Source organism: Musca domestica, unplaced genomic scaffold (genome assembly GCF_030504385.1).
Source record: "Musca domestica strain aabys unplaced genomic scaffold, Musca_domestica.polishedcontigs.V.1.1 9, whole genome shotgun sequence".
In the NCBI taxonomy this organism is placed as follows: Eukaryota; Metazoa; Arthropoda; class Insecta; order Diptera; family Muscidae; genus Musca; species Musca domestica.
The window spans coordinates 18,190,946-18,216,892 of record NW_026712435.1 but is presented as its reverse complement, the minus strand read 5'-3'; the positions used below and the strand labels follow the sequence as shown (position 1 = coordinate 18,216,892).

At 35.7% G+C, this 25,947-nt stretch overlaps 2 protein-coding genes across 9 annotated transcripts in view; one reads left to right on the top strand and one right to left on the bottom strand.

The window, feature by feature from the left end:
- Positions 1-19,802, top strand: part of LOC101901269 (uncharacterized) — a 108,380-nt gene extending 88,578 nt beyond the window's left edge. Inside the window, exons 6-7 of the mRNA XM_059131617.1 lie at positions 997-1,064; positions 19,244-19,802. Of these exons, the coding sequence (XP_058987600.1) occupies positions 997-1,064; positions 19,244-19,446 (271 nt within the window). The 3' untranslated portion in view covers positions 19,447-19,802. The remainder of the gene's footprint in view (positions 1-996; positions 1,065-19,243) is intronic.
- Positions 1-25,947, bottom strand: part of LOC101893717 (protein furry) — a 353,570-nt gene that overhangs the window by 179,350 nt on the left and 148,273 nt on the right. The gene's annotated exons all lie outside the window — the stretch shown is intronic.

The window sequence follows — 25,947 nt, the reverse complement described above, 5'->3', positions numbered from 1 at the left end:
CCACTCCTTCTGGTACCTCCCCCACAAATGGTCGAAATTTTCAAAAAAAGAAAAACATATTTTTTGCACAGAAGGAGAAACGATGATCCGATTTTGCTCCAACTTTGCATATCCTAAAATTTGCATCAGTGCTAGGTCTGATGCGAAAATGGACAACATTGGTTCACTCCTTCAAGTACCTCCCCCACAAATGGTCAAAATTTTTAATAATTACAACTCTCTCTCATAAAATGTGATATAAGAGTCCGATTGTCTTTAAATTTCACACATCCCAATCATTTTATTAGCCCAAGTTCTGGTGTAAAGATGGAGTATATCGGTCCACTTCTTCTGGTACCTCCGCCACAAATGGTCGAAATTTTAAAAATAAATACTTTCTGCACAGAAAAGGAAGCAATAATCTAATTTTGAAAAACATAACGCTCAAAGAAACCGAAGTAAGGATCCAACTCTCTTCAAATTTCACACATACAAGCATTTTTGCTAACACCAGATCTGTTGTGAAGATGCTATATATCTGCGAACACCTGCTGGTACGTCACCCACAAAGGGACACAATTTTCAATATTTTTATCTGTCATAAATTGCGAAACAACTCAGCGATTCTTTACAATTGATTTATCCATCTGCTATAATAATATTTATACCCTATTTATTTAGGTCCGATACGAAATGAACAATATTGACCCATTCCTTCAAAACCCACTCCATAGAGGGTGAAGAGGGCTGAGGGTATACATCTGTCGGCAAAACCGACCGATACTTTTTTACTTGTTTTTTTTTTCTTTTTTATTTGATCGCAATAAAAGAAATTGTCTAGTACCTTGAAATCTTTTGCCACACTTTACGACCCATAGGGCAGAGTATACGCTTGCATTCCATTAAATTTAATTAAGTATTTACTCACTACAAAATTGTTTTCCTTTCTATGAACATGTTGCTTCTTTCTTTATACCTCTGGTAATGTTTCTCTTTTTTTGCCTTTCATTTTTACAGGAAAGCTGTGCTAAGCATGTTTCGTCGTGTGTCAACCGCCCAACGGGATGGAACAACACAAATAACAGGTAAATGAACAACTACAGTTATTTATTTTTCCACTTACCGTTATAATATGTTGAGAGAATATTGTGGAAAAAAGAGGAGGATAATGCATTCTGCAATGCATCTTGCATCGTGTGATTAAAACCAATACCAAGAAAATTTATTTTTAACGTAAAACGAATGGATAATAAGCACGGAAGTTTTTCTTTTCAAAAGACATAAACTATAAATTAAAAAAAAAATCATATGACAAATATAGACAAATCTGAAGGAGTGCATTTCCAATTAACATAAATTGGAAAATGTATTCTTTACAAGCCAAGGTTTAATTTTGTATCGAAATTTTAAGAGGAGGTTAAAAATTCCATCCATTCCAGTTCAAGATGAGTATTTTAAGAATCCTGGTATAGATGAGTATTTTAACAATCCTAGGGTATAATAACACTAACGTACATGGCGTCTCGTCATAGGGGGAAGGGTGGGAAATTTGTTGAAATTTTCCATTTTTTTTTTCAAATCAATAGAACTTACAACCGTTATAAGAGGGATGTACCAAAACGTGAACCTGCACAGACAATTTTCTGTCATAGGCTGTAGTATCCATTACGAACTTCAAATGCCAAAGTTGAAAGATTTCCGGTGAATATTGTCGCCTAAATCAGCAAAATACTGAAATAAAAAAAGTCCTGCCGACATAATATGCACTTGAGTAAAATTGTATCAATCTACTTCATTTCGTTCATAAGCTAGAATGATTTCCACAGACGGAGAGACCGACAGACGGACGGACATCACTAAATCGGTATAGAATTTTATTCCGATCACGAATATATATACTTTGTGGGGTCTAAAATGTACATTTCGAGGTGTTACAAATGGAATGACAAACTAAATATACCCTCCATACTAGGGTGGAGGGTAAAAAAATGCAAACTTATGTTCGAAAAATATTCTAAAACACTACTTAAATGTTATTAATTCAGCTCCTCAAAAATCAACTTCAAATTAAACAAGTTAAAAGGTATCAGTCGGTTTTGCCCATAGATGTATACCCTCAGGCAATGTTCGATTATTTAAATATATTTTGACTACAGTTATGATTATTGACATTGTTTACCCTCAATGGAGAAGGTTCACTTCGTAACGGACCTTAATAAATATGATAGAAATATTGCGACGTGCCAGGTTTGGACTATATTGATTACTTCCTTCAATTTACAGGGTGAGATAAAAAAAAAACAGATTTTACATTTTTCTTTTTTTTAAATTAAATTGAATAAAAGCAGAAATTTTAGGATAAATTTAGATTTGTCGAATTGGCCACCTTTGACACGAATTATGGCCTTCAAACGGCCAATGAATCCCTCACACGCTGCCCGAATGTTGCCCTGCGGCATTTTGGCCCATTCCCGACGAAGCGCTTGCTTGAGGTGATCGACACGTTGGTAGTTTTTAGTGCCAACCTTGCTTTCCCTAAATACTCCAGACACAATAGTCCAACGGATTGGTATCCGCAGATTTTGTTGGCCCTTGTTTGCTGGAAATGAAGCGAGGAACCTCATTTGATAACCATTCTTGGGCTTTAATATAACCTCTTGAATATTTTCGCCATAATATTCGGCATTTATTGCGAGCGTAGAGCGACCGTCGGCTGTTATGGCAGCCCACACCATCACCATGGCCGGCGCTTGAGTTCTGGTGGCCAACTGAAGGTGTAAATTTTCAGCTGATCTCTTTGGCAAGTAAATACGATCATTTTGTTTGTTTACAAACTGCTGGACAACAAATGTTTTCTCATCGGAGATGAAGAAAACCAAATTCGGCAGTTCACCACTTTCGACCAAGCGAAGCAAATCTTTAGCTCTTTTGAATCTATTTTCTTTCTGTTGCGGTGTAAGTTCTTGTACTTTTTGGAATTTCAATGGCTTTAACTCGAGCTAATTTTTCAAAATATTTGCCGAATGGAATATTGCGATATGTTCTGCTCGCTAGCTATTTTCCGGCCACTGCGACACGGGTTTCGATCAAGTCGCTTCTTTACTTTTCGAACCATTTCTGCTAATATTTCTGTTTTCTTCCATCCACTTCCTTGACGTCGGGTTACGATACGGCTGTCGGACGCGTGGCTTAGAAACGACAGCAGTCTGAAGTTGGTTGCAGTTTTTTCATCTCATCCTGTATATGAGGTATGTTCTAATGTTTAGAAAATGTTAAGAGTGTGCGTGAGATACCACATAGAGTGGACCGAAGTACTCATACATTTTTATACCTCATCTAATTCAGAAAAAAAAATTTGGAATGGTCAAAATTACAAGAAAATCGAACATTCATATCCAATTTTATGCGAAATCTTTAATTCCATATTCATTTCAGGTTTGGGGTTGAAAGAAAAACTTAGATATAGAAAGTTGTTTCTCAAGTTATGATAGATAAACTTATTGAATATTGGGAACCTTGTTGTGGGTGAGGTGCCAGAAGGGGTTCGCAGATATATATCATTTTCACAACAGATAACACATTAATGTTTGTGTGTGTGAAATTTGAAGAGAATTGGATGCTTATTACGCTTTCTTTGAGCGTTTGGTTTTTTTTATATCTTGAACCCTATGTGGGGGAGACACCAAAAGAAATTGTCCGATCCCTCCCATCATTATAACAGATCTTGTGTTGATGGCAATACTGCGATGTACCAAGTCTGATTGAAATCGAATGTTAATTTCGCGTTTTATGAGCTTCATGGATATTCGAAATTTTGACCGTTTGTGGGGGAGGTACCAAAAGAAGCCGACCGATATATACCATCATCACAGCAGATATTGTGTTAGTAGAAATAATGGGATGTGTGAAATATTAAGAGAACATGATGCTTATTTCGGATTTAATAATAATTTTGGTTATTCAAAGTTTTGACCCTTTGTGGGGGAGGAGGAAGGAGGGAGGAAGGAGTGCACCGATCTCTACCATCTTTATAACTGATCTAGTGTTGGCTAAAATATTGAGATGTACCAAATCAAAGTGGAATCGAATATAATTTTTGCGTTTTCTAAGCCCTTTGTGGGGGAGGTACCGGAAGGAGTGGACCAATATATTCCATCTTCACACCATACCTTGTGTTAATAAAAATATTGTGATGTGTATAGTTTAAAGATAATCGGAATCTTACATCACTTCACATAAGAGTTATAATTATTCAAAATTTTGACCCTTTATGGGGGAGATACCTGATTTAGTGGTCCATTTTCGCACCTGACCTAGCAATGATGCAAATTTTAGGATATGCAAAGTTGGAGCAAAATTAGATCATCATTTCTCCTTCTGTGCAAGGGGTTGATCAAGGTTGAGGAGTACATTCGATGTAAGAAGGTAGGAGAAATTCTATCTTTAAATTTAGGAATTATGCTACAAATCTTCTAAAATCGTATCATGTGGTATCATGTGGATAAAAACTTGACATTTTGGTATGAAAATCAAGATTGGAAAGCAAGTTTGATACATGCAGGTGGTTTTGGAAATGGTACTAAATTTGGAACAGTTTGGTTTACGGTGAACGGATGGAATAGCTGGAATTTTGAAATTTTTGTATTGCGATACCTGTTGGTGGTAGTTTTCTAATAAAGAGGTGTTTTTGGAAATATGTACTACACGTGCACGAAAAGTATTAAATAGTACTACGTTTGGTACAATATGGCTTTGGGTGAGCAGATGGTGCTGATGGTGGCATCTGACATTTGGCATTAGGTTCAATGTCCTTGTGTAGCCTGGACACATGGATGACTGGACAAAAAGTACTAAATGGTATTAAATTTGGTATTGGGTGAAGTGAAAGAGATACAATTCTGAAATTTGATATTTAGACAAGTGGAGATATCTATGTTTTAGATTTGGAGGTGGGTTTTGGAAATGCGTCCCATATTTGCACGACAAGTACTAAATTTGGTATTGGGTGAAATAATGGGGCTGGAATCCTTTAACTTAATACTGAGGTCACTGTTGGTATCTGGAATTGCGATATGGATGCGGTTTTGGAAGTGTTACTACTATTTTACGAAAAGTGCTAAGTCTTACCAAATTGGGGATTTGGTGGAGGGATAGCGCTGGAATTTTGAAATTTGAAATTAAGGCCACTGTTGGTCTCTGGGATTTAGATAAGGATCTGGTTTTGGAAATGTGTACTTTAATTGTACGAAAAAGTACTAAATAGTACTTAAATTGGTATTGGGGAAAGGAATTGAGATGAAATCCTGGAATTTGATATAGATGTCACTGTTGGTGTCTATGGTTCTTCGAAAAGTACCAAGTGTTGCTAAATTGGGTATTGGCTGAAGGAATAGAGCTGGAATCTCGAAACCTGATATTGTTGGTACCTGAGATATGGAGGTGGTTTTGGAAATGTGTACTATAATTGCACGAAAATTACTAAATAGTACAAAATTGGGTGAAGGCATGGAGCTGCAATGTCGAAATTTGGAACATTAAAATGGATGTGACTACTATTGGTGTCTGTGTTTGAGAGAATGAGCTCGGTTTGAATATTCTTACAATAATTGTACTAAATGGCACTAAATTTGGTAATTGCAAAAAAATTACATAGCTGAAATCCGGAAATTTTGTATTAAGATCACTGTTGGTATCTGAGGTTGAAATTTGGCGGTGGTTTTTTTAAATGCGTCCTATATTTGTAGGAAAAGTACTAAATGGTACTAAATTTGGTATTGAATGAAGGATTAGAGCTAAAATACCGACATTTGATACAGATGTCACTGTTGGTATCGGAAATTGAAATTTGGCGGTGGTTTTTATACCCTACACCACAAGGTGGTCAGGGTATTATGTCTTTGTGCATTTGTTTGTAACAGGCAAAAGGAAACGAGATAGACCCATAGCCCCATATGATCTGCATAGAATCACAATCTGAGTCGATTTATGCATGTCCGTCCGTCTGACCATGCATTTTTGTAAACAAAGTACAGGCCGCATTTATTAGCCCTATCCAGATGAAATTTTGCACAAATCATTTGTTTGGCCCAAGAACGAACCCTATTGAAATTGGATATAATTGGTCAAAATTTAGATATAACTCCCATATATATTTTCGTCCGATTTGCCTTTTATTGTGCACCAAACGTGTAATAGCAGCCCGAATAGTATGGAATTTTGCACATACAACCAAATTAGGCCTGAAAATAAGTATACCAAATTTGATCGAAATCGGTTCAGATATAGCTATAGCTCCCATATATATTGTTCATGCGATTTGTTATTTTTGTCCTCCGCAGCCGTAATATGCACTCTGTAACAACAATATTTTGGGGAAATATATCAAATACAGCTCAGAAATACCTTTGCTAAATTTTATCCAGATCGGTTCAGATTTGGATATAGCTCCCATATATAACTTCGTCCGATTTACTTTTAATTGTGCACACACGTCTAATATTTGTCCAAATGGGATGGAATTTGGCACTTACGACCGAATTGAAAGTAGAAGCTAGTATGTCAAATTTGGTGAAGATCGGTTCAGATATAGCTATAGCTCCCATATATACTGTTTATCCGATTTGTCATATTTGTTACACACAGCCGTAATATGCACTCCGTAACAACGATATTCAGAGAAATATATCAAATACAGCTCAGAAATGTCTTTGCCAAATTTTATCGAGATCGGTTCCGATTTGGATATAGCACCCACATATATTTATATCCGAATTCAAATTAATTGTGCACCAAATGGGCAATACAAGTCCGAATTTAAAAGATACAAATGCGTCCTATATCAGTGTTGGAATCCCTAAATTTTATATTGAGGTCTCTGTTGGTAACTGGAATTGAGATATAGAGGTGGCTTTGGAACTATCATTCTTTGAAAAGTAGTAAATTATACTAATTTTGAATCATTGTTAGTGTCTAGGATGGAGAGATGAAGATGTGAAGGTGGCTTTGGTGAATAGAGCTGAAATTCTGAAATTTAATATTGTGGTCACTGTTGTTTCTAGAGTTTACTTATGGAGACGTTGAAATATTTTTTTGTACACTAGTTTTACTAATATTCTCCGCGGTAAATTTTAAAATGAAAGATTTTGAAGACTTCTTGTTGTCAGAGGTAAACATTTTTCTATGATTCTTTCCGAAAACGGAAAAATTTGAATAATATAGAAAAACCTTGAAATTCTAAAAGGAGGACGTATAAAGTTTTGTTAAAAAAAAAAAAAAAACAAATGTCAAAGTGAACAAATTGTGTGTTTTGGGTACCAAAAAGGCCTAACACAAATTGTTGGAACGAATCGAATATTTTAAGGTGGACTTTTCGCTGACCAAGTAGCGGGTACGTGCTAGTAGTTGATATTTTTGGTGGTAGCACGATTGCCAACTGTAGATTTGGCTTTGGATTAAGGATTGCCATTTGATTTGACATTTTTACTAGGTTTCTGTTCCTTTACTTCACAGGTAAAGTAGCTCTCTCGAAGTGAGTTTCCCACTTCACCCTTGTACGAATTTAGTTATCAAAAAGGCACTTTCCAAAGTTCCATTCAGGGTGATCAAATTCAAAAATATTCTCCATCTCTTGATATTCAATTTCCGAAAAATTTTGTTGCATTCAACTGCACTTTTTGGCATTGAATGTCCACTTCAAAATATCTTTGTCTTGAAATTCTTTATTTTATTTATTTATTATTATCATTTTTTTTTTTTTTTTGTTATTAGTTTTTGAAGGCTGTTATTTTCTTTTTTTTCTAACTAACTCAATTATGGTGTAAATTTTCCAACGAACTAATAACTAAGAAACAGTATTTAATTTCAGATAGTCAAATAAGGCTCTACTTAAATTCATTACCTTTGAAAAAAGATACGACAAAATAAAATTAAAAAAATACAAACTCAAAAACTAAGATTAAAAATATTTCCTTGAGTTTTTATTTCTTCTTGCAAAAGCTGTGCGGGCATGTCCTTTTGCTGTAAACAGCAATTGGTAACATAAATATGTTATCACCCCCAAACATCATCAGCATTCTTACAAATGACAAATATTTTTCTAAAATAAACAAAATTTGAACTTTGGATACACAAGCCATGACATTTGTTAGTTAATCCTAAATAAATATCTCTTCGTTGTTGCTGGCCGGCAAATGGCTAAGAAAGAAAAATGACAATTAAATAAATTACCTTTTCTGGGTAAACTAAGCTGAGCGGGAATAGTTGTACAAATCTATTCAGTTTAAGAAAAACCAACACAACTTAAACGAGAGAAGAAACATTGATTCGGCCGGGCCGAACTTTGAATACCCTCCACCATTTGGACAGAATTTGGAACATTTCCAAAAATAAAATCCGTTAAAAATTCTGTTAAAATCTTAAAAATATATTGGAGTCTGTACACGTGGATCTACATAGGCTTTGTTTGTCATAAGCCATTGCCATATTCAAATTCGAAATTTGAAATAAACGGTGAATAATGTCCCTAAAATCATTAAAATGCCGTATATAGGGGGGTACCGTTATATCGGAGCTATACGCAGACCTGGACCTGCATAGACAATTTTCTGTCACAGGCTGTAGCATCCATTACGAACTTCAAATACGACATCTCAAACTATTTCGATGACTAGTGTACCTAAAATCGTCAAACTACCGAATATAGGGAGGTACTGATATATAGGGTCAATACGAAGACCTGGACCTGCATAGACAATTTTCTGTCACAGGCTGTAGCATCCATTACGAACTTCAAATACGACATCTCAAAAAATTTCGATGAGTATTGTACCTAAAATCGTCAAAATACCGAATATATGGAGGTACCAATATATAGGGTCAATACGAAGACCTGGACCTGCATAGACAATTTTCTGTCACAGGCTGTAGCATCCATTACGAACTTCAAATACGACATCTCAAAAAATTTCGATGAGTATTGTACCTAAAATCGTCAAAATACCGAATATATGGAGGTACCAATATATAGGGTCAATACGAAGACCTGGACCTGCATAGACAATTTTCTGTCACAGGCTGTAGCATCCATTACGAACTTCAAATACGACATCTCAAACTATTTCGATGACTATTGTACCTAAAATCGTCAAAATACCGAATATAGGGAGGTACTGATATATAGGGTCAATACGAAGACCTGAACCTGCATAGACAATTTTCTGTCACAGACTGTAGTTCCCATTACGAACTCTAAATACCAAATTTGAAACTATTCCGGTGAGTATTGTACCTAAAATCGTCAAAATACCGAATATAGGGAGGTACTGATATATAGGGTCAATACGAAGACCTGGACCTGCATAGACAATTTTTTGTTACAGGCTGTAGCTCCCATTACGAACTTCAAATACGACATCTCAAACAATTTCGATGACTATTGTACCTAAAAACGTCAAAATACCGAATATATGGAGGTACCGATATATAGGGTCAATACGAAGACCTGGACCTGTATAGACAATTTTCTGTCACAGACTGTAGTTCCCATTACGAACTCTAAATACCAAATTTGAAACTATTCCGGTGAGTAATGTCGCTAAAATCATCAAAATACCGAATATAGGGAGGTACCATTACATGGGGGCTATATGAAGAAGTGGACCTGCACAGGCAATTTTCTGTCTTGGGTGTATAATGTCGCTAAAATCATCAAAATATGAAAACGTGCACCTTTATGGCCCATTTACACACTTAACCTGCCTACTGGCAAAATAAACATGTTCGCAAAGTTTTAGCCTTCTACCCTAATGCGTTCGAAAGATAGCGTGATTACAACAGACAGACAGACGCACATCGCTAAATCGACTCAGAATTTCACTCTGATCACCAATATATATACTTCGTTGGGTCTGGCATGAGTAGTTCGAGGAGTTACAAACGGAATGAGAATGTTAATATACCCTTCATAGTATGGTGGAGGGTGTAAAAAAAGTAATTGTTGCAATACGGTTGCAACAACCACAAAACCACAACCACCATAGTATGGGAGTTTTCCAGTCCGTTTGTAACATCACGAAATATACATCAGCATAAAATTCTATTTCGATTTATCGAGGTAGAAATTTTTAAAAACCATTGCATAAAGGTCCTACCTTCAATTTTTCTATACAAAACTATTTAAAGGTTTTATTTAACGTATTTGAACCCAAGAAACCAGGACTGACCTCAACATCAAATTTTAAAATTCAATCAAATTTCAAATTTTTGCACTTCTAGTAGATACATGCCTTTGCAAAACCTCTCCTTCTCTCAACTACAGAGACCAACAGAGACCTCAATAGTAAATTTTAGGATTCCAGGCCTGTCTTCTCGCCATAAATAAAATTTAAACCTATTAGGTACTTTTCGTGTAAATGTAGTATACATTCTCATCTCAATTTTAGATACCAACAGAGACATCAACATCAAATTTGAAGGTTCCAGTCCCATCCCTTCACTTAATACCAAATTAAGTATCATTTAGTAATTTTCGCACAAATACTGGAGGCATTTTCAAACCACCGTCACATCTCGAACACAGATACCATCAATAATCTAAGTATCAAATATCGGAATTTTATCTAAATCCCTTTGCCCGATACCAAAGATATTACTATTTAGTACTTACTGTACAATTATATCAAATATCGGTAGTCCAGCTCTATATCTTCACCCAATGCCCAATTTCATAACACGAAGTACTTTTCGAACAACTATAGTGTACATTTCCAAAACCACCTCCATATCTTAATAACAGTGAAATCAATATCAAATTTCAGTTTTCCAGCCCCATCCCCTTCACCTAATACCAAATGTAGTACTTTTCGTACAAATATAGGACGCATCCTCAAACCACTGCCAAATCTCTCAATATCAGATAAATATATCAATTTTCACAATTGTATCTCTATTCCTTCACCTTATACCAAATTTAGAACTGTTAGGTACATTTCGTACAATTATAGTAAACATTTCCGAAACCAACTCCATATCTCTATTCTAGATACCAACGGAAAACTCAATATAAAACCTAAGGATCCCAGCCCTATCCTTTCACGCAGCACGATGGTACTATCAAAAAATAGTATCATTTAGCACTTTTCGTACAAATATAGTACACATTTGCAAACCACAGCCGAATCTCAAACACAGATACCATCAGTATTGTAAATATCAAATCTCCGAATTTTATCTCCAAACCTTCACTCAATACCAAATATAGTACCATTTAGTATTTTCCGTACAATTATAGTACAAATCTCCAAAATCACCTCCATATGTTCAGGATACACATAAACAGCGACACTAATATCAAATTTCAGATTTGAAGCACTATCTGTTCACCCAATGCCAAGTTGTACCAAAAAAGTACTATTTAGTTATTTTCGTACAATTATTCGAGGTGACATAAAAAACTGCAAAAAAGACAGACACCATCATTCTTACATTTATTTAACCAAAAAATGTCGGAAATTGCATCAAATTTTTGGAATTATTTTAGATTTGTTCGCATTTGTCACCGTTGGCACTAATTATGGCCTTCAAACGACCATTGAAACCATCACACGCTGCTCGAATGTTGCTCCGCGCTATTTTGGCCCATTCCCGGCGAAGCGCTTGCTAGAGGTGATCGACACTTTGGTATTTTTTAGTGCCAACCTTGCTTTCCAAAATACTCTAGACACAATAGTCCAACGGATTGGTATCCGGAGATGGTGGTGGCCATTGTGCGCTGGAAATTAAGCAAGGAACATTGAGGGTTGGTGGCTCCTTCCGAAACCTTACCCCCATAGTAAACATTACCATCGTTCTCCACTAATAAACAAACGTTGTTTTGAAAAAAAAAAAAAAAAAAACAACAACAATAAAGGGATTAAGCCCGACCATTTTGCAAAACAAAATACTATGGTATCCCGAACAAAGAAGCCAACACTGCTTTCAAAGCCAAGTTTCGGCAACACAGTGGAGCGTTATTTTTTTCAGACCTTCTTTCTTTCTTTGTCCGTTAACAGTTCACTTTAATTTTAATTATTTTTTTTTTTTTTAATTTTGACATAATATATTTCAAAGACAGCAGGAAGCCATGCAGAGTTGATAATAAAAACACAGTGCCTTTTTTGTGACGTCATCTATTCCTTTTCAAAAAAAAAATTCGAATTCCAATCTGTTGATGGATTGTTAGATTTCACTTTGATTGCAAAGTTGTTCGTCACACGACAATTATGTTTTAGAGTTAAAAAAAAAACATGTTGCATATATGGATGGGTGTTCATCAAAAATTTATTCATCAATCATTGGAAACATAATTACTTGAGCATGTCTGTGGTACGTGTGGGTGTGTGTGTGGGTGTGTGTGTGTGGGTGTGTGTGTAGCGTGTCTACGTTTTTGAAATATTCATAAAGCACAGTCCTTCCCGTGAGACTTGACTTAAAACCAAACACTCATTTTTAATTATTTGTTCATGTTAATAACTTTTTGGAATATAGTGGAGGGGTGGAGGGGGAGTGTGCATGAAATAAATAAATGTCTAGGAATAAGCGCCTTATGCATTCAGCATACATGAACGGTTCTCGACCCTTTCCAATTTGCTGGATAACTAGTTCACAAAGTAAACGGGCAGACAGAGATCTTAACTATCGACACACAAAGGGGTGAAACCACAAAAACGGAGATTAATTGAAAAAATGAATTTCGTCTTATAGGATATTTTTTAAACTATTATCGAACACAAAATTCTTCTTCAGTAACGAAAATTTCAAAGTCATACGTTGTTAAGGGCTAAAGTTGGGAAATGTATCACTTTTTCGAATGAAGAAGAAAAAAAATGTTTTAGGATTTTTGAAGTGTAATAGTTTAGTTTTTTTTTCTTATCAAAAATGATCGTTTTAAAATTGAAACATCATAATTTAAAAAAAAAGGGACGGAAAAAATATTATAAAAACAAGGCTATAGTCGTGCGGGGCCGATCATGTGATACCCTACAACACTACAATATGTTCGAAGTCCCCATATATCCAAATCCATTTTGGAAAATTCTATTTTGATATAATGTCAAAGAGCCCCGCCCAGAGGTTACCCTTAGTTTTTAGCCCGGAGAATTTGACCAATATTTACGCACTCCTTAGTGTTGTTAAGTAATCAAAACAATTTCACACAGTCATCCAAAATGCTAGACTTCTTCCCTGACTTAAACTCTCTTCTGATGCGAGATTCCGTGTCGATTAGTTTCAATTGTGGCCTATAGAACGACTACAAAATTAGAAAAAATTAATTTTTTAGTCCATTTGCACCTTAAAATGTACATCTTAAGAAGTATAGGCTTTAATTCGGACCCTAACCCTACTCCCATGCAAAATTTCGTGAGGATGGGACGATAATTGCGATATGCATATAATACCCTCAAACGTAGTGTTGGTGGGTGTAAACATTTAGAAAATTTACAATTCAAAATTGTAAGTCAAATTGAAAAAATCGCATGCGATAAAAATTATGACAAAAATTGAAAAATTTTGAAAAAAAGATATTCACTTTTTTAATGGTATATTCTTCCGCGATTTTCTTAGACTTTATCGTTTTCTGGCAAGAGACCATTCCGAATTGATGGGAATTGTGAAAATTGGCCCAGCGGTTCTTGATTTATAAGCAGAATAAATAAGATAATTTCTTTTACATATATATTGTACCTATTTTGCTATACATCCGATTTCTTGGCTATTAGCATCACTGTAATGGTCAGAAGTAATCTTTTAATGTATTTGTGATTTGGCTGGGGTTGAAAATATTCGCGGTTTAGTGGAAATTTTCCTATTTTCTTACATAAAAATTAGGGTCTATTTTACCCGCTAATTATTGTCCGATGGCCGCCCAAATTGCCCATTCCTAAACTCTAACTCCATGTAAATTTTCGCGTCGATTGGTTCGTAATTGTGACCTATAGAGCAACTGTAAAATCAGGAAAATAATTGCGACCTGCAGCTTGATTACAAATTAACATGGACAGACGGACGGACATACATAGCTAGATCGACTCATCTCGGCGAGATAGGAAGATCCATATATACTTTCCTATGTGGAAAAAAATATTTCGAGGTGTTACATCATTTTTGGCCCAATCAAACTTATAATACCCACAACACATAGTGTTGTAGGGTATAATAAATTCAAATTACGACCATATTTTTGCCACATCCGAAAAGTAATATCGAGAAGGTCCTAAAATTTGAATTTTGGATTTGAGTATGGAATGTCATCTTTCAAAATCAACAAAAACTCGTGCAGTTTTTGTTTTGCGGTGAATGTACCTTGATCCAGTTCTCTGTTTTGTATGTTTTTTACTTCTCTTGTTCTTTATACCCTACACCACATGGTGGTCAGGGTATTATGTCTTTGTGCATTTGTTTGTAACATGGAAAAGGAAGCGAGATAGACCCATAGGTACTTTTGAGGATCTCCATAGAATCACTTTCTGAGTTGATTTATGCATCTCAGTCGTCTGTCTGGCCGTCCGTCTGTCTGTCCATGAATTCTTGTGAACAAAATGCAGGTCGCATTTATTATCCGATTGAGATGAAATTTTCCAAACAACATTTGTTTGGCTCAAGGACAAAACCTATTGAAATTGGAGATAATCGGTAAAAATTTAGATATAACTCCCATATATATCTTCGTCCGATTTGCCGTTTATTGTGCACCAAACGTGTAATAGCAGCCCGAATAGTATGGAATTTTGCACATACAACCAAATTAGGCCTGAAAATAAATATGCCAAATTTGATCGAAATCGGTTCAGAGATACGTATAGCTCCCATATATATTGTTCATCCGATTTGTTATTTTTGCCCTCCGCAGCCGTAATATGCACTCTGTAACAACAATATTTGGGCAAATCTATCAAATACAGCTCAGATATACCTTTACTAAATTTTATCGAGATCGGTTCAGATTTGGATATAGCTCCTATATATAACTTCGTCCGATTTAACTTTTATGATGCACCAAATGTCTAATATTTGCCCAAATTGGATGAAATTTGGCACTCACGACCGAATTGAGTCTAGAAGAATCTAGAATGTCAAATTTGGTGAAGATCGGTTCAGATATAGCTATAGCTCCCATATATACTGTTCATCCGATTTGTTATATTCGTTACCCACATCCGTAATATGCACTCCGTTACAACGATATTCAGGGAAATATATCAAATACAGCTCAGAAATATCTTTGCCAAATTTTATCGAGATCGGTTGAGATCTGGATATAGCTCCCATATATATCATTATCTGATTTCAAATTAATTTTGCACCAAATGGGCAATACAAGTTCGAATTTAAAATATACAAATGCTTCGGCATATTCAGTCCTTTAAACATTAAATTATAATTATAATCATAGCGTGTATGATTGAATTCTCCCATAAAAACTGTTAATTGTTATGCGCAGCTCTACTAAATTAGCAAAGTGGTGTAGGGTATCATAAAATCGGCCCCGACCGACTTTAGGACTTTCTTTACTGGTTTCAAATTTGTTTCTCTTAGTTTTTAAAAAAAAGTTACATATTATTTTTAAAATATATTGATACGGTTGTGGTCTATTTCAGATAGGGAGGATTATTTGCCTGCCAATTTTATATATATATTTTTTATCCCTTTTTCATAAAAATATATGCAGTCTTTGTGTCTTCAGATTTAAGAAAGTTTTTCATAGGATCAATTCTATTCCAATGAGTTTATGTCTGATTTTGGGGATCTAACCCCATTCGGCCCTGCAAAGACATACGTTATAGGTTAATATATTGACAATGTGTGTAGTTTTTATCCACTGAAAAACAAAATACCAAATAATAAGTTTGTCAAAAAAAAAATCTATATTAAACCCTCAAAATACCTAAAATAAAAAAGTACCGTTATATAGGACCTGTATATAATACTGGACTTACCTTTACAACATTTTAAAGGGGGAGACTCTAAAATTCCTAGAAGGAAGTTATTTTTTCAAAATGTCATGTTACTCGAAATTACCGAAAATTAGGAGGTACAGTAATATGGGGCCTATACCAAATACAGAAGCAATCTTGAAGAGTTTTAGCATACAGAGACTATACCTACTCAGAACTCTAAATGTTAAGTTACACATGATTTGTTTTAAAATTGTGATCAAGACAATAATACTGGAAATCAGTTAGTAGCGCGATATGGTTGCCTTACCGAAACGTGGGCTGATATGTCTTATTATATGTCAAAATTTTCAATGAAAATAATTTATTGCACAGTAAGAGAAAGGATAATTGCTCCAATTTTGCATATCTTAATATTTTCATCAGTGCTAGGTCAGGTGTGAAAATGGACAATATCGGTCCACTCCATCAGCTACCTCCCCCACAAATGGTCAAAATTTTGAATAATTCCAACTCTCATAAAATGTGATGTAAGGGTCCGATTGTCTTCAAATTTCATACATCCCATTATATGTATTAACCCAAGGTCTGGTGTTAAGATGGGCAATGTCGGCCCACTCCTTCTGGCACCTCCCCCACAAAAGGTCGAAATTTGCAAAAATATATTTTTTTTGCACAGTAAGAGAAAGGATAATCCGATTTTGCTCCAATTTTGCAATTCCCAATATTTGCGTCAGCACTAGGTCAGGTGTGAAAATAGACAATATCGGTCCACTCCATCAGCTACCTCCCCCACAAATGGTCAAAATTTTGAATAATTCCAACTCTCATAAAATGTGATGTAAGCGTCCGATTGTCTTCAAATTTCACACATCCCAATATTTATATTTACCCAAGGCCTGATGTTAAGATGGAATATATCGGACCACTCCTTCTGGTACCTCCCCCACAAATGTTCGAAATTTTTAAAAATATATAGGTATTTTCTACACAGAAAGGGAAGCAATAATCTAATTTTGCTCTAATTTTGCAAATCCTAATATTTTTCTATGTCAGGAACCAAACTGAAAAATATTGGTCCACTCCATCTGCCTCTTCCACAAAGGGTCAACATTTTGAATAATTATAATTCTTAAAAAATATGATATAAGAGTCCGATTGTTTTCAAATTTCACACATCCTACTATTTTTATGAACCCAAGCTCTGGTAGAAAGATGGAATATATCGGTCCACTCCTTCTGGTACCTCCCCCACAAATGCTCCAATTTTTCAATATCCATGAAGTTCATAAAAATCAAAATAAACATCCGATTCCATTCCAGACATGGTACATCTCAAAATCGGACCTAAATAAATATATAAGAAAATCGAACATTTTTATCCAATTGTGTCCCTTTGTAGGTGAGGTACCAGAACGGGTTCGCAGATACATATAGCATCTTCACAACAGATCTTTTGTTAGCAAAACTGATTGCATGTGTGATATGTGAAAAGAGTTGAATGCTTATTTCGGATTTTATGATCGTTTTGGCTATTGAAAACTTCGACTATTTGTGGGGGAGGTACCAGAAGAAATGGTCCGATCTTTACAATCTTTATAACAGTTATTGTGTTTGTGGAAAAGTTGAGATGTGCCAAGTCGGAAAGGAATCGGTGGTTTTTTTCGCGTTTTATGAGCTTCATGGATATTCAAAATGTTGACCCTTTGTGGGGGACGTACCACAAGTAGTGGACTGACATATCCCATTTTCACAGCAGATATTGTGTTAATAGAAATAATGGGATTTTTGAAATATAAAGAGAACCAGATGCATATTTCAGATTTTATGATCGTTTTGGCTATTAAAAACTTCGACCCTTTGTGGGGGAGGTACCAAAAGAAATGGTCCGATCTCTACCGTCTTTAAAACCGATTTTGTGTTGATGGAAATATTAAGATGTGCCAAGTCGGAATGGAATCGGATGTTAATTTAGCGTTTTATAAGATTCATAGATATTCAAAATTTTGACTCTGTGATGGAGGTACCATAAGGAGTGGACAGATATATTCCATCTTCACACCAGACCTTGAGTTAATAAAAATATTGTGATCTGAGCAATTTGAAGATAATCCGACTCTTCCATCACATATTATAAGAGTTATAATTATTCAAAATGTTGACCCTTTGTGGGGAAGGTACTTGACGGAGTGGGCCGATATTGTCCACTTTCGAACCTGACCTAGCACTGATACAAATATTAGGACTTGCACAAAATCGGATTATCCTTTCTCTTTCTTTGCTGTGAAAAACAAACTTTGCTGTGAAAAAGATCTGACAATAGAACTTGAGTCGAACTTGGAGGATTTCTGGTGTTTAATTCGCATATGCATAATCGTATAAAGTTCGAAATAAATACTATTTTCCAGAAAACGGTTCTTGTAAGCCATCACCACACCAAATATGTCTGATGAGCCGCATAACCAACGGCGAAACGCTTCGGATATTGGTGAGTGTGTGATAGTGTCTAACTGGCTTTCCTTTTCACTGCAAATTTCAGATCATTAAGCCCGCCTCGAAAGAGAAATAAACACATAAATGTATATATTTTTTAAATTTCGAATTTTTGTGAGGAAGTTATCAGAAGTAGTGGACCGATATTGCCCATCTGCGAACTCGATCTAAGTTCGATAATAACATTACGATGTACGAAGTTTGGATCAAATCGGTTACTCCCAGACAGATGGACGGACGTACATCGCTAGATCGACTCTAAATCTTCTGAAACGGATTTGGTATAAAGAGACCTAGGGTCTAAACCCTCTCTAGCCATATGGCTGAGGATATAAAAACTAGGAAATATATATTTTTGGCAACATTGATGTAAATTTTCTCCGATGTATAATGGAACTGCAAATTTCTTTCCTTTGATAACTTATTTCGAATTTTGATGAAGACTATTTTTGTCTATAACATCATCCTTCCAAAATGATGCTTTGTATGAGAGTTTTGCATAAATCCCAAAATTAGTTTTTACTATTTATGAATTCCTGGCATTTAGGCACGATTTATTTCGAAGTTAATATACCTCCATTATACGATGGAGGACAGAAAAAGGCAAAAATGATATTGAAAATATGCCCTTTTTTGAAATTATTTTCCTTTAGCATCGCTCGAAATAATATTCTGCATTGTATACAAAACTATTTTGCAGGAGTTAAATATGTAAATACCTATTAAATATGTAAATACCTATTAAACCCAATACCTTTGCTTTTATTATGGTTTTAATAGGCCCCCAGTCAAAGATAATCGTAATTTAATTGTTCCCATTCATTTTTCCCCTTTCATTACAGTTTCCGAATATTATCGCAACAGCGGTGCTGGTTGTGGTGTCATATCTGCTGCTGGCCTTTCGGGAATGGCAGGGGCTGTTGTCTCGAGGAGCGGCAGCTGTGTGGCTGCAAGCAATAATGCTTCAACCCGTCGCCGCATGATGGCTCATCGAAACACATTCAATGAAGTCCACGAACTAGAACCATTGGGTATGGCGGATTAAATCCACGATTGGAGGAAGGTTAAATTTTGGTTTCAGCAAGAAATTAAATTAATGAAGAATAAAAATATATGAAATACATTAAAAACATTAAGAATTTAATTAAGCGGTTCATGGAAGTGTTTAATTTCGCCGCCCATGTTTATTAATTTTCGAAAAGATTGTATATTAAATTTAATAAATAGGTTGTTTCCATGTTGTCATTTCAATGGTCAAAGTGAAAAAAAAAAAATCATAATAAAATGTTTACAAATATTTCTTAAAAATAAGCTAGAAAGGATGGTAACGATAATAAAAAATGGGTGCCTTTTTTTGAAATCAAAAACAGAAGAAAGTATTTCATAAAAAGAGGAGAATTAAAATCACAAACAAGTTAGACCGGCTTCATATAGGAATTATTACAAAAGGACAAAAAGAAAAAATAGTGTGTTATTCGTATAAAATAAATTTTAATAAAAAACAAATATTTTAAGTCTTTAAATGGCGGCCAAGTTATATAATTCATAAAAGTGTCCGAATTCAGTATTCGGATGAGATCCATTGAAAACTGTAAGGCTGCAAATACATAAAGAGCATATTTGGCTGGCTTAAGTCATCGGCTGGCTTCTTCGGAAATGAACAAAGGAGCCTAGGGTCAAAATCGAACTAAGTCAACCTAAAACTCCTTTGTTCCTCTACGAAGAAGCCAGCCGATGACTTAAGCCAGTCAAATAAGCGCTTTATGTATTCCCAGCTTAAAGCCAATGAAATAAGTTGTAGAATGCAATTACAGTCTACAAAATACCATAAAATGAGCGCTGCCCTTATATGGACGATGTAGCAAAACATGCAGTAGGTTCCGAAGGAATGGGCCAATATTGTCCATTTCGTATCGGAAATACATAAATATAATATAAATATTGAGACATGCCAGGTTATGGGTACCAGAAGGAGTGGACCGATATATCTCATCTATACAACAGATCTTGTGTTAGGAAAAACAAGCAAAAAAAAACATAAGTTGGGCCGGGCCGAACCTTAAGGTTATGGAAGCATTAGAACCAATTATGACCCACAGATACCAATTTTTAGACTAATTCGTGGGAAAATGTGGCAAAAATCATCAAAATATCGAATATCGGGAGGTACCGCGTGGGAAAATGTGGCAAAAATCATCAAAATATCGAATATCGGGAGGTACCGCTATATAGGGCTATACAAAAACGTGAACCTATACATACAATGTTTCGCCAACGGAGCTAGAACCCGTTATGACCAACAAATACCAATTTTTAGACAAACCCATGAAAAAATGAGGCAAAAATCATCAAAATACCGAATATCGGGAGATACCGTTATATGGGGGTTATACCAAAGCGTGGACCTATACATACAATGTATAACCCATTATGACCTACAAATACCAATTCTCAGACAAATCCGTGAATAAATGTGGCAAAAATCATCAAAATACCGAATATCGGGAGGTACCGCTATATGGGGGCTATACCTTGTACATGCAATGTTTCGCCACCGGAGCTAGAACCCGTTATGACCAAAAAATACCAAATTTTAGACAAATCCATAAAAAATTTGGGAAATATCATCAAAATACCGAATATCGAGAGGTACCGCTATATGGGGGCTATACTAAAACATGGACTTGTACTTGCAATGTTTCGCCACTAGAGCTAGAACCCTTTGTGACCAACAAATACCAATTTTTGGACAAATCCATGAAAAAATGCGGCAAAAATCATCAAAATATCGAATATCGGGAGGTACCGTTATATGGCGACTATACCAAAACGTGGACCGATATATGTCATTTTCAATACCAACCATCCTAGACACAATACAAATTATTCTGCTAGATTTTGACGCTCTACGTCAAATAATGTGTCCTGTATCGTGATTTCAACAGACAGACAGACGGACATCATTAAATCGACTTAGAATTTTATCCTGATAATGAATATATATACATTATGGGGTCTACGACCTCCTCCTTTGCAAGGTGGGGAGTATAATAAAGGGATGTGGGAAATATGAAGAGAACCGGATGTTTATTTCGGATTTTATAATCGTTTTGGTTATTTAAAATTTTGAGTCTTTGTGGGGAGGTCTACGATCGTTACCATCTTTATAACAGGTCTAAATGGAATCGGATGCTAATTTCGCGTTTTACGGGCTTAATGGATATTAACAATTTCGGGGAGGTACCAGAAGGAGTGGACCGATATATTCCATCTTAACACCAGACCTTGGGTTAATATAAATATTGTGATGTATGAAATTTGAAGAAAATAGGAATGTTACATCACATTTTATGAGAGTTGTAATTATTCAAAATGTTGTCCATTTGTGGGGTTGGTACCAGAAGGAGTGGACCGATACTGTCCATTCTCGCACTAGGCCTAGCACTGACGCACATATTAAGCACTGACGCACATATTAGCAAAATCAGATTATCGTTTCTCTTTCTATGCAAAAAATATCTATTTTTTTTAAATTTCGACCATTTGTGGGGGAGGTACCTGAAGGAGTGGACCGATATATTCCTTCTTAACACCATACCTTCGGTTTATATAAATATTGGATGTGTGAAATTTGAAGACAATCGGACTCTTAAATCAGATTTTATGAGAGGTGTAATTATTTAAAATTTTGACCATTTGTGGGGGAGGTGCCAGAAGGAGTGGGCCGACATTGCCCATCTTAACACCAGACCTTGGGTTAATATATATATATAATGGGATGTGTGAAATTTGAAGACAATCGGACCCTTACATCACATTTTATGAGAGTTGGAATTATTCAAAATTTTGACCCTCTGTGGGGGAGGTACTTCATGGAGTGGACTGATATTATCCTTTTTTGCACCTGCGTAAATATTAGTATTTGCAAAGTTGGATCAAATTCGGATTATTGCTACTCTTTCTGTGCAAAAAAAAAATTTTTTTTTTTCAAAATTTCGACCTGTTGTGGGGAAGGAGTGGATCAATGTATTCCACCTTTACACCAGGTCTTGGGTTAATAGAAAATATTCGATTGTGTGAAATTTGAAGACAAAGAGTTGTGATTATTCAAAATTTTAACCCTTTGTGGGCAAGGTACTTGATGACGTGGACAGATATTGTCCATTTTCGCACCTGAGCTAGCAATGACGCCAACATTAGGATTTCCAAAGTTGAAGTAAAACTGGATTATCGTTTCTTTCTGGCAGAAAATATATATTTTCAATTTCGACCTTTGGTGGAGGAGGTACCAGAAGGAGTTGACCGATGTTGCCCATCTGCGAACTCGATCTAATTTTGACAAACATATTAGGATGTACCAAGTTTGGACCAAATCGGATACTCCCTTTGAGATTTATCATGCCACCCAGCCAAACAGACAGACGTACATCCCTAGATGTACATTTGCGGGAAAAATACAAAAGGAAAAGGGATAGAACTTCAGTTGCTTTTGGTGATCTTCTTGGAGTCTGCGTCCATTTGTGAATGCTCGTTCGTCCATCTGTCCATGTGTTTCTACATCAAACTAAGATCGAGATGAGCAAAATCGACCCACTCCTACCGATGAAAATTATGCAAATCCTAATAGTTTTATCAGTGCTGCGTCAGGTGCGAATTCGGACAACATCGGCCCACTCCATCAAGTATATCCCCTACAAGGGTCAAAATTTTGAATAACAATGAAGTTCATAAAGCGCCAAATGAGCATTGGATTACTTTCAAGCTCGGAAAATTCAATTGAGCTATCAACATAAGATCTTGTGTTGGCCCCCACAAAGGAGTCAATTTTTTGACTAGCCACAAAGAGTCAAAATTTTCAATACTTATACCTTCATAACTTGCGAAACAAGTCAGCGTTTTGTTTTTTTTTCAAACTTGGGGTATCTAAATATTTCTCCTAAATAGAGATCTGATGTAAATATGGAATTTCCATATATTTCGGGAAGGTACCCAAAAAAGGTAAACATATTGAAAATAAATCTTAGATGTTCTTAAAATTTTACACACCCCATTATTCTTATCAGTTTTAGATGAAGTGTGAATATGGAATACTTCGGCCCACTATATCTGGTACCTAAGGCACATTTCAAAATTTTACAAAAATATATCACATATCTCACATAAAGGATATTAATAATATTGGCCCATTGCCACTAAAAGGTCAGCTGATACTTTTCGTTTTTATACCCTACCATACTATGTGTTGGGGGTATTATAAGTTTGATTGGGCCAAAAATTATGTAACACCTCGAAATATTGGTTTCCCACATAGGAAAGTATATATGAATCTTCCTATCTCGCCGAGTTGAGTCGATCTAGCTATGTATGTCCGTCCGTCCGTCTGTCCGTCTGTCCATGTTAATTTGTAATCACTCTACAGGTCGCAATTATGGCCCTATCTTCACGAAATTTAGAATGGAGGTGGGGCTAGGGTCAGAATAGAACACTATTTCTTTTGGAGATGATCGCCATAATATTTAGGGGTCGAACTGGACCAAAAACTGAAAAAATGTCGGATTTTGCAGTAGTTATACAGGTCGCAATTATAGACCAATCGACGCGGAACTTCGCATGTAGCTAGAGTTTAGGGCGGGGAAGAAGCCTACCAATTTGGGTGGTCATCGGATAATATTCAGCGGGTAAAATAGACCATTTATTTTGTGTTGAAAAAATTCAGAATTTTTCATTAAACCGCGAATATTTTAAATCCCGGCGAAATCGCAAAGCCATGACAAGGTTACTCCTGATCTTTACATTGATGTTAACATCCAACAAAACGGATATATAGCAAAATATGTGCGATATATATGTCTATCAAAGAAGATATGCTTGAAAGATCTCTTATGTGTCGAGAACGGCTGAACTGATTTCGACAGTTCTCATTAATTCAGAATGGCCTCTTGGCAGGAAAGAAACAACTCTCTAAAGATGAAAATATTGATTTTTCTCATTTTTTTTTTTCAATTTTGTCATATTTTTTTGGCATATTTTCATTTTGAATTAAACATTTGGTAATATTTCTACAGCTAACAAAACTAAGTAGTTAGGATATCAGGATATCATATACAGATCGCATTTATGACCCGATCCTAACGAAATTTTACATGGGGATCAGATGAGGGTCAGAATAGAAGCCTACTCTTTTTTGGAGATGATCGCCATATATTTAGGGGTTGAAATGGACCAAAAAAAAACTGCAAAATTGTCAGCAGGTCGTAATTATTGCCCGATCCTCAGGCACATTTGAATGGGGGTTACCGGACATTGCAAAAGCCAAGCAGTTTTGGATGGCCATCCAAAAATATTCAATGTGTGAAATAGTTTGCCAACTTTTGTAGACAAAATACGGAAAGCTCCATTCCAGTGACTTTTTGGAGAATTCACAAATACAGGAAAGACACACTTCTGACTATTTCGTTAAGACTGATTTCGTTGAAGAATATAGTCAAATGTCTGTATCTCATATAGATGCGTTTCAGTGAAAAACCTATAATAAATGTTAATCTTTTGCCACTTCTGAGAGATTATAAGTCTTTGGGAAATATTGGTTCTAGATCTAGGAAGACCATTTACGTGCAACATCTACCAATAAATTGGAAATGAGCAAATTAGTTAAAGTTGCTATTATTCGAAAATTAGAGAACGAAACCTGATGGTTTTCTTTTATTATTTGTCACAATATCTTGTGGAATTCGTTCGAGTATCTTGCCTATATAAACTGTATCGTTTATTATAGTGTTGTAGGGTATTCAACGGTCGGCCCCGCTCGACTGTAGCCTTTGCTTACATGTTTCATGCTAATTTCGTACAATTTTTGGTAATTTGAGATCTTAGTAGGAAAACGTCATAATTGCCACGATTTTGTAGAACCCTCACATGAAGCTATCTCCAGATTTCAGCTACTTTCTAAGTCTTGACATTTTCAAAAAGATTTTGCCCTCATGTGGCATCTACGTTTCTAAGGCGGGTAGAAAACCGCTTTGCAGAAAATTTCTATGTAGGTCAATGTTTCGGTGTAGCGCCCATTGCCTCCGGATTTTAACTATTTCGAGAGTTTTGACCACATTTTCCAATTGATTTAGGCGAATTAGGTGGAGAACCATTTTAAAGAAAATTTCGCTTTGGTATAGTCCCCATATAACGGTACCTCCCAGGTCCACGTTACCAACCAAGTTTGTGTGGGGGTTGGAAAATTCAAATCAACATCCATGAGTCGTATTTTATTGTGCTTTTCTTCGTTTTCCGGGACATCGACTCGAACTCATGTCCTTCGGCCGAGCACACTCTGTGCCAACATTTCTCATTACCATGTTCTTTTTCTATGTATTTTTTTAGATATAACCTATTATTTTCAGCCTACTGGGTATGCAAAAGGTAGTTTGCCTACATTGCCTTTTAATGGGCTAAGCGGCTCATATGTCTTTCGAGATTTTGTAAAAAATGTAATTACCTTTTTACCGAACAAAAATAAAAGCCGATTTGTTTCGTATTAATATTAAACCACTTG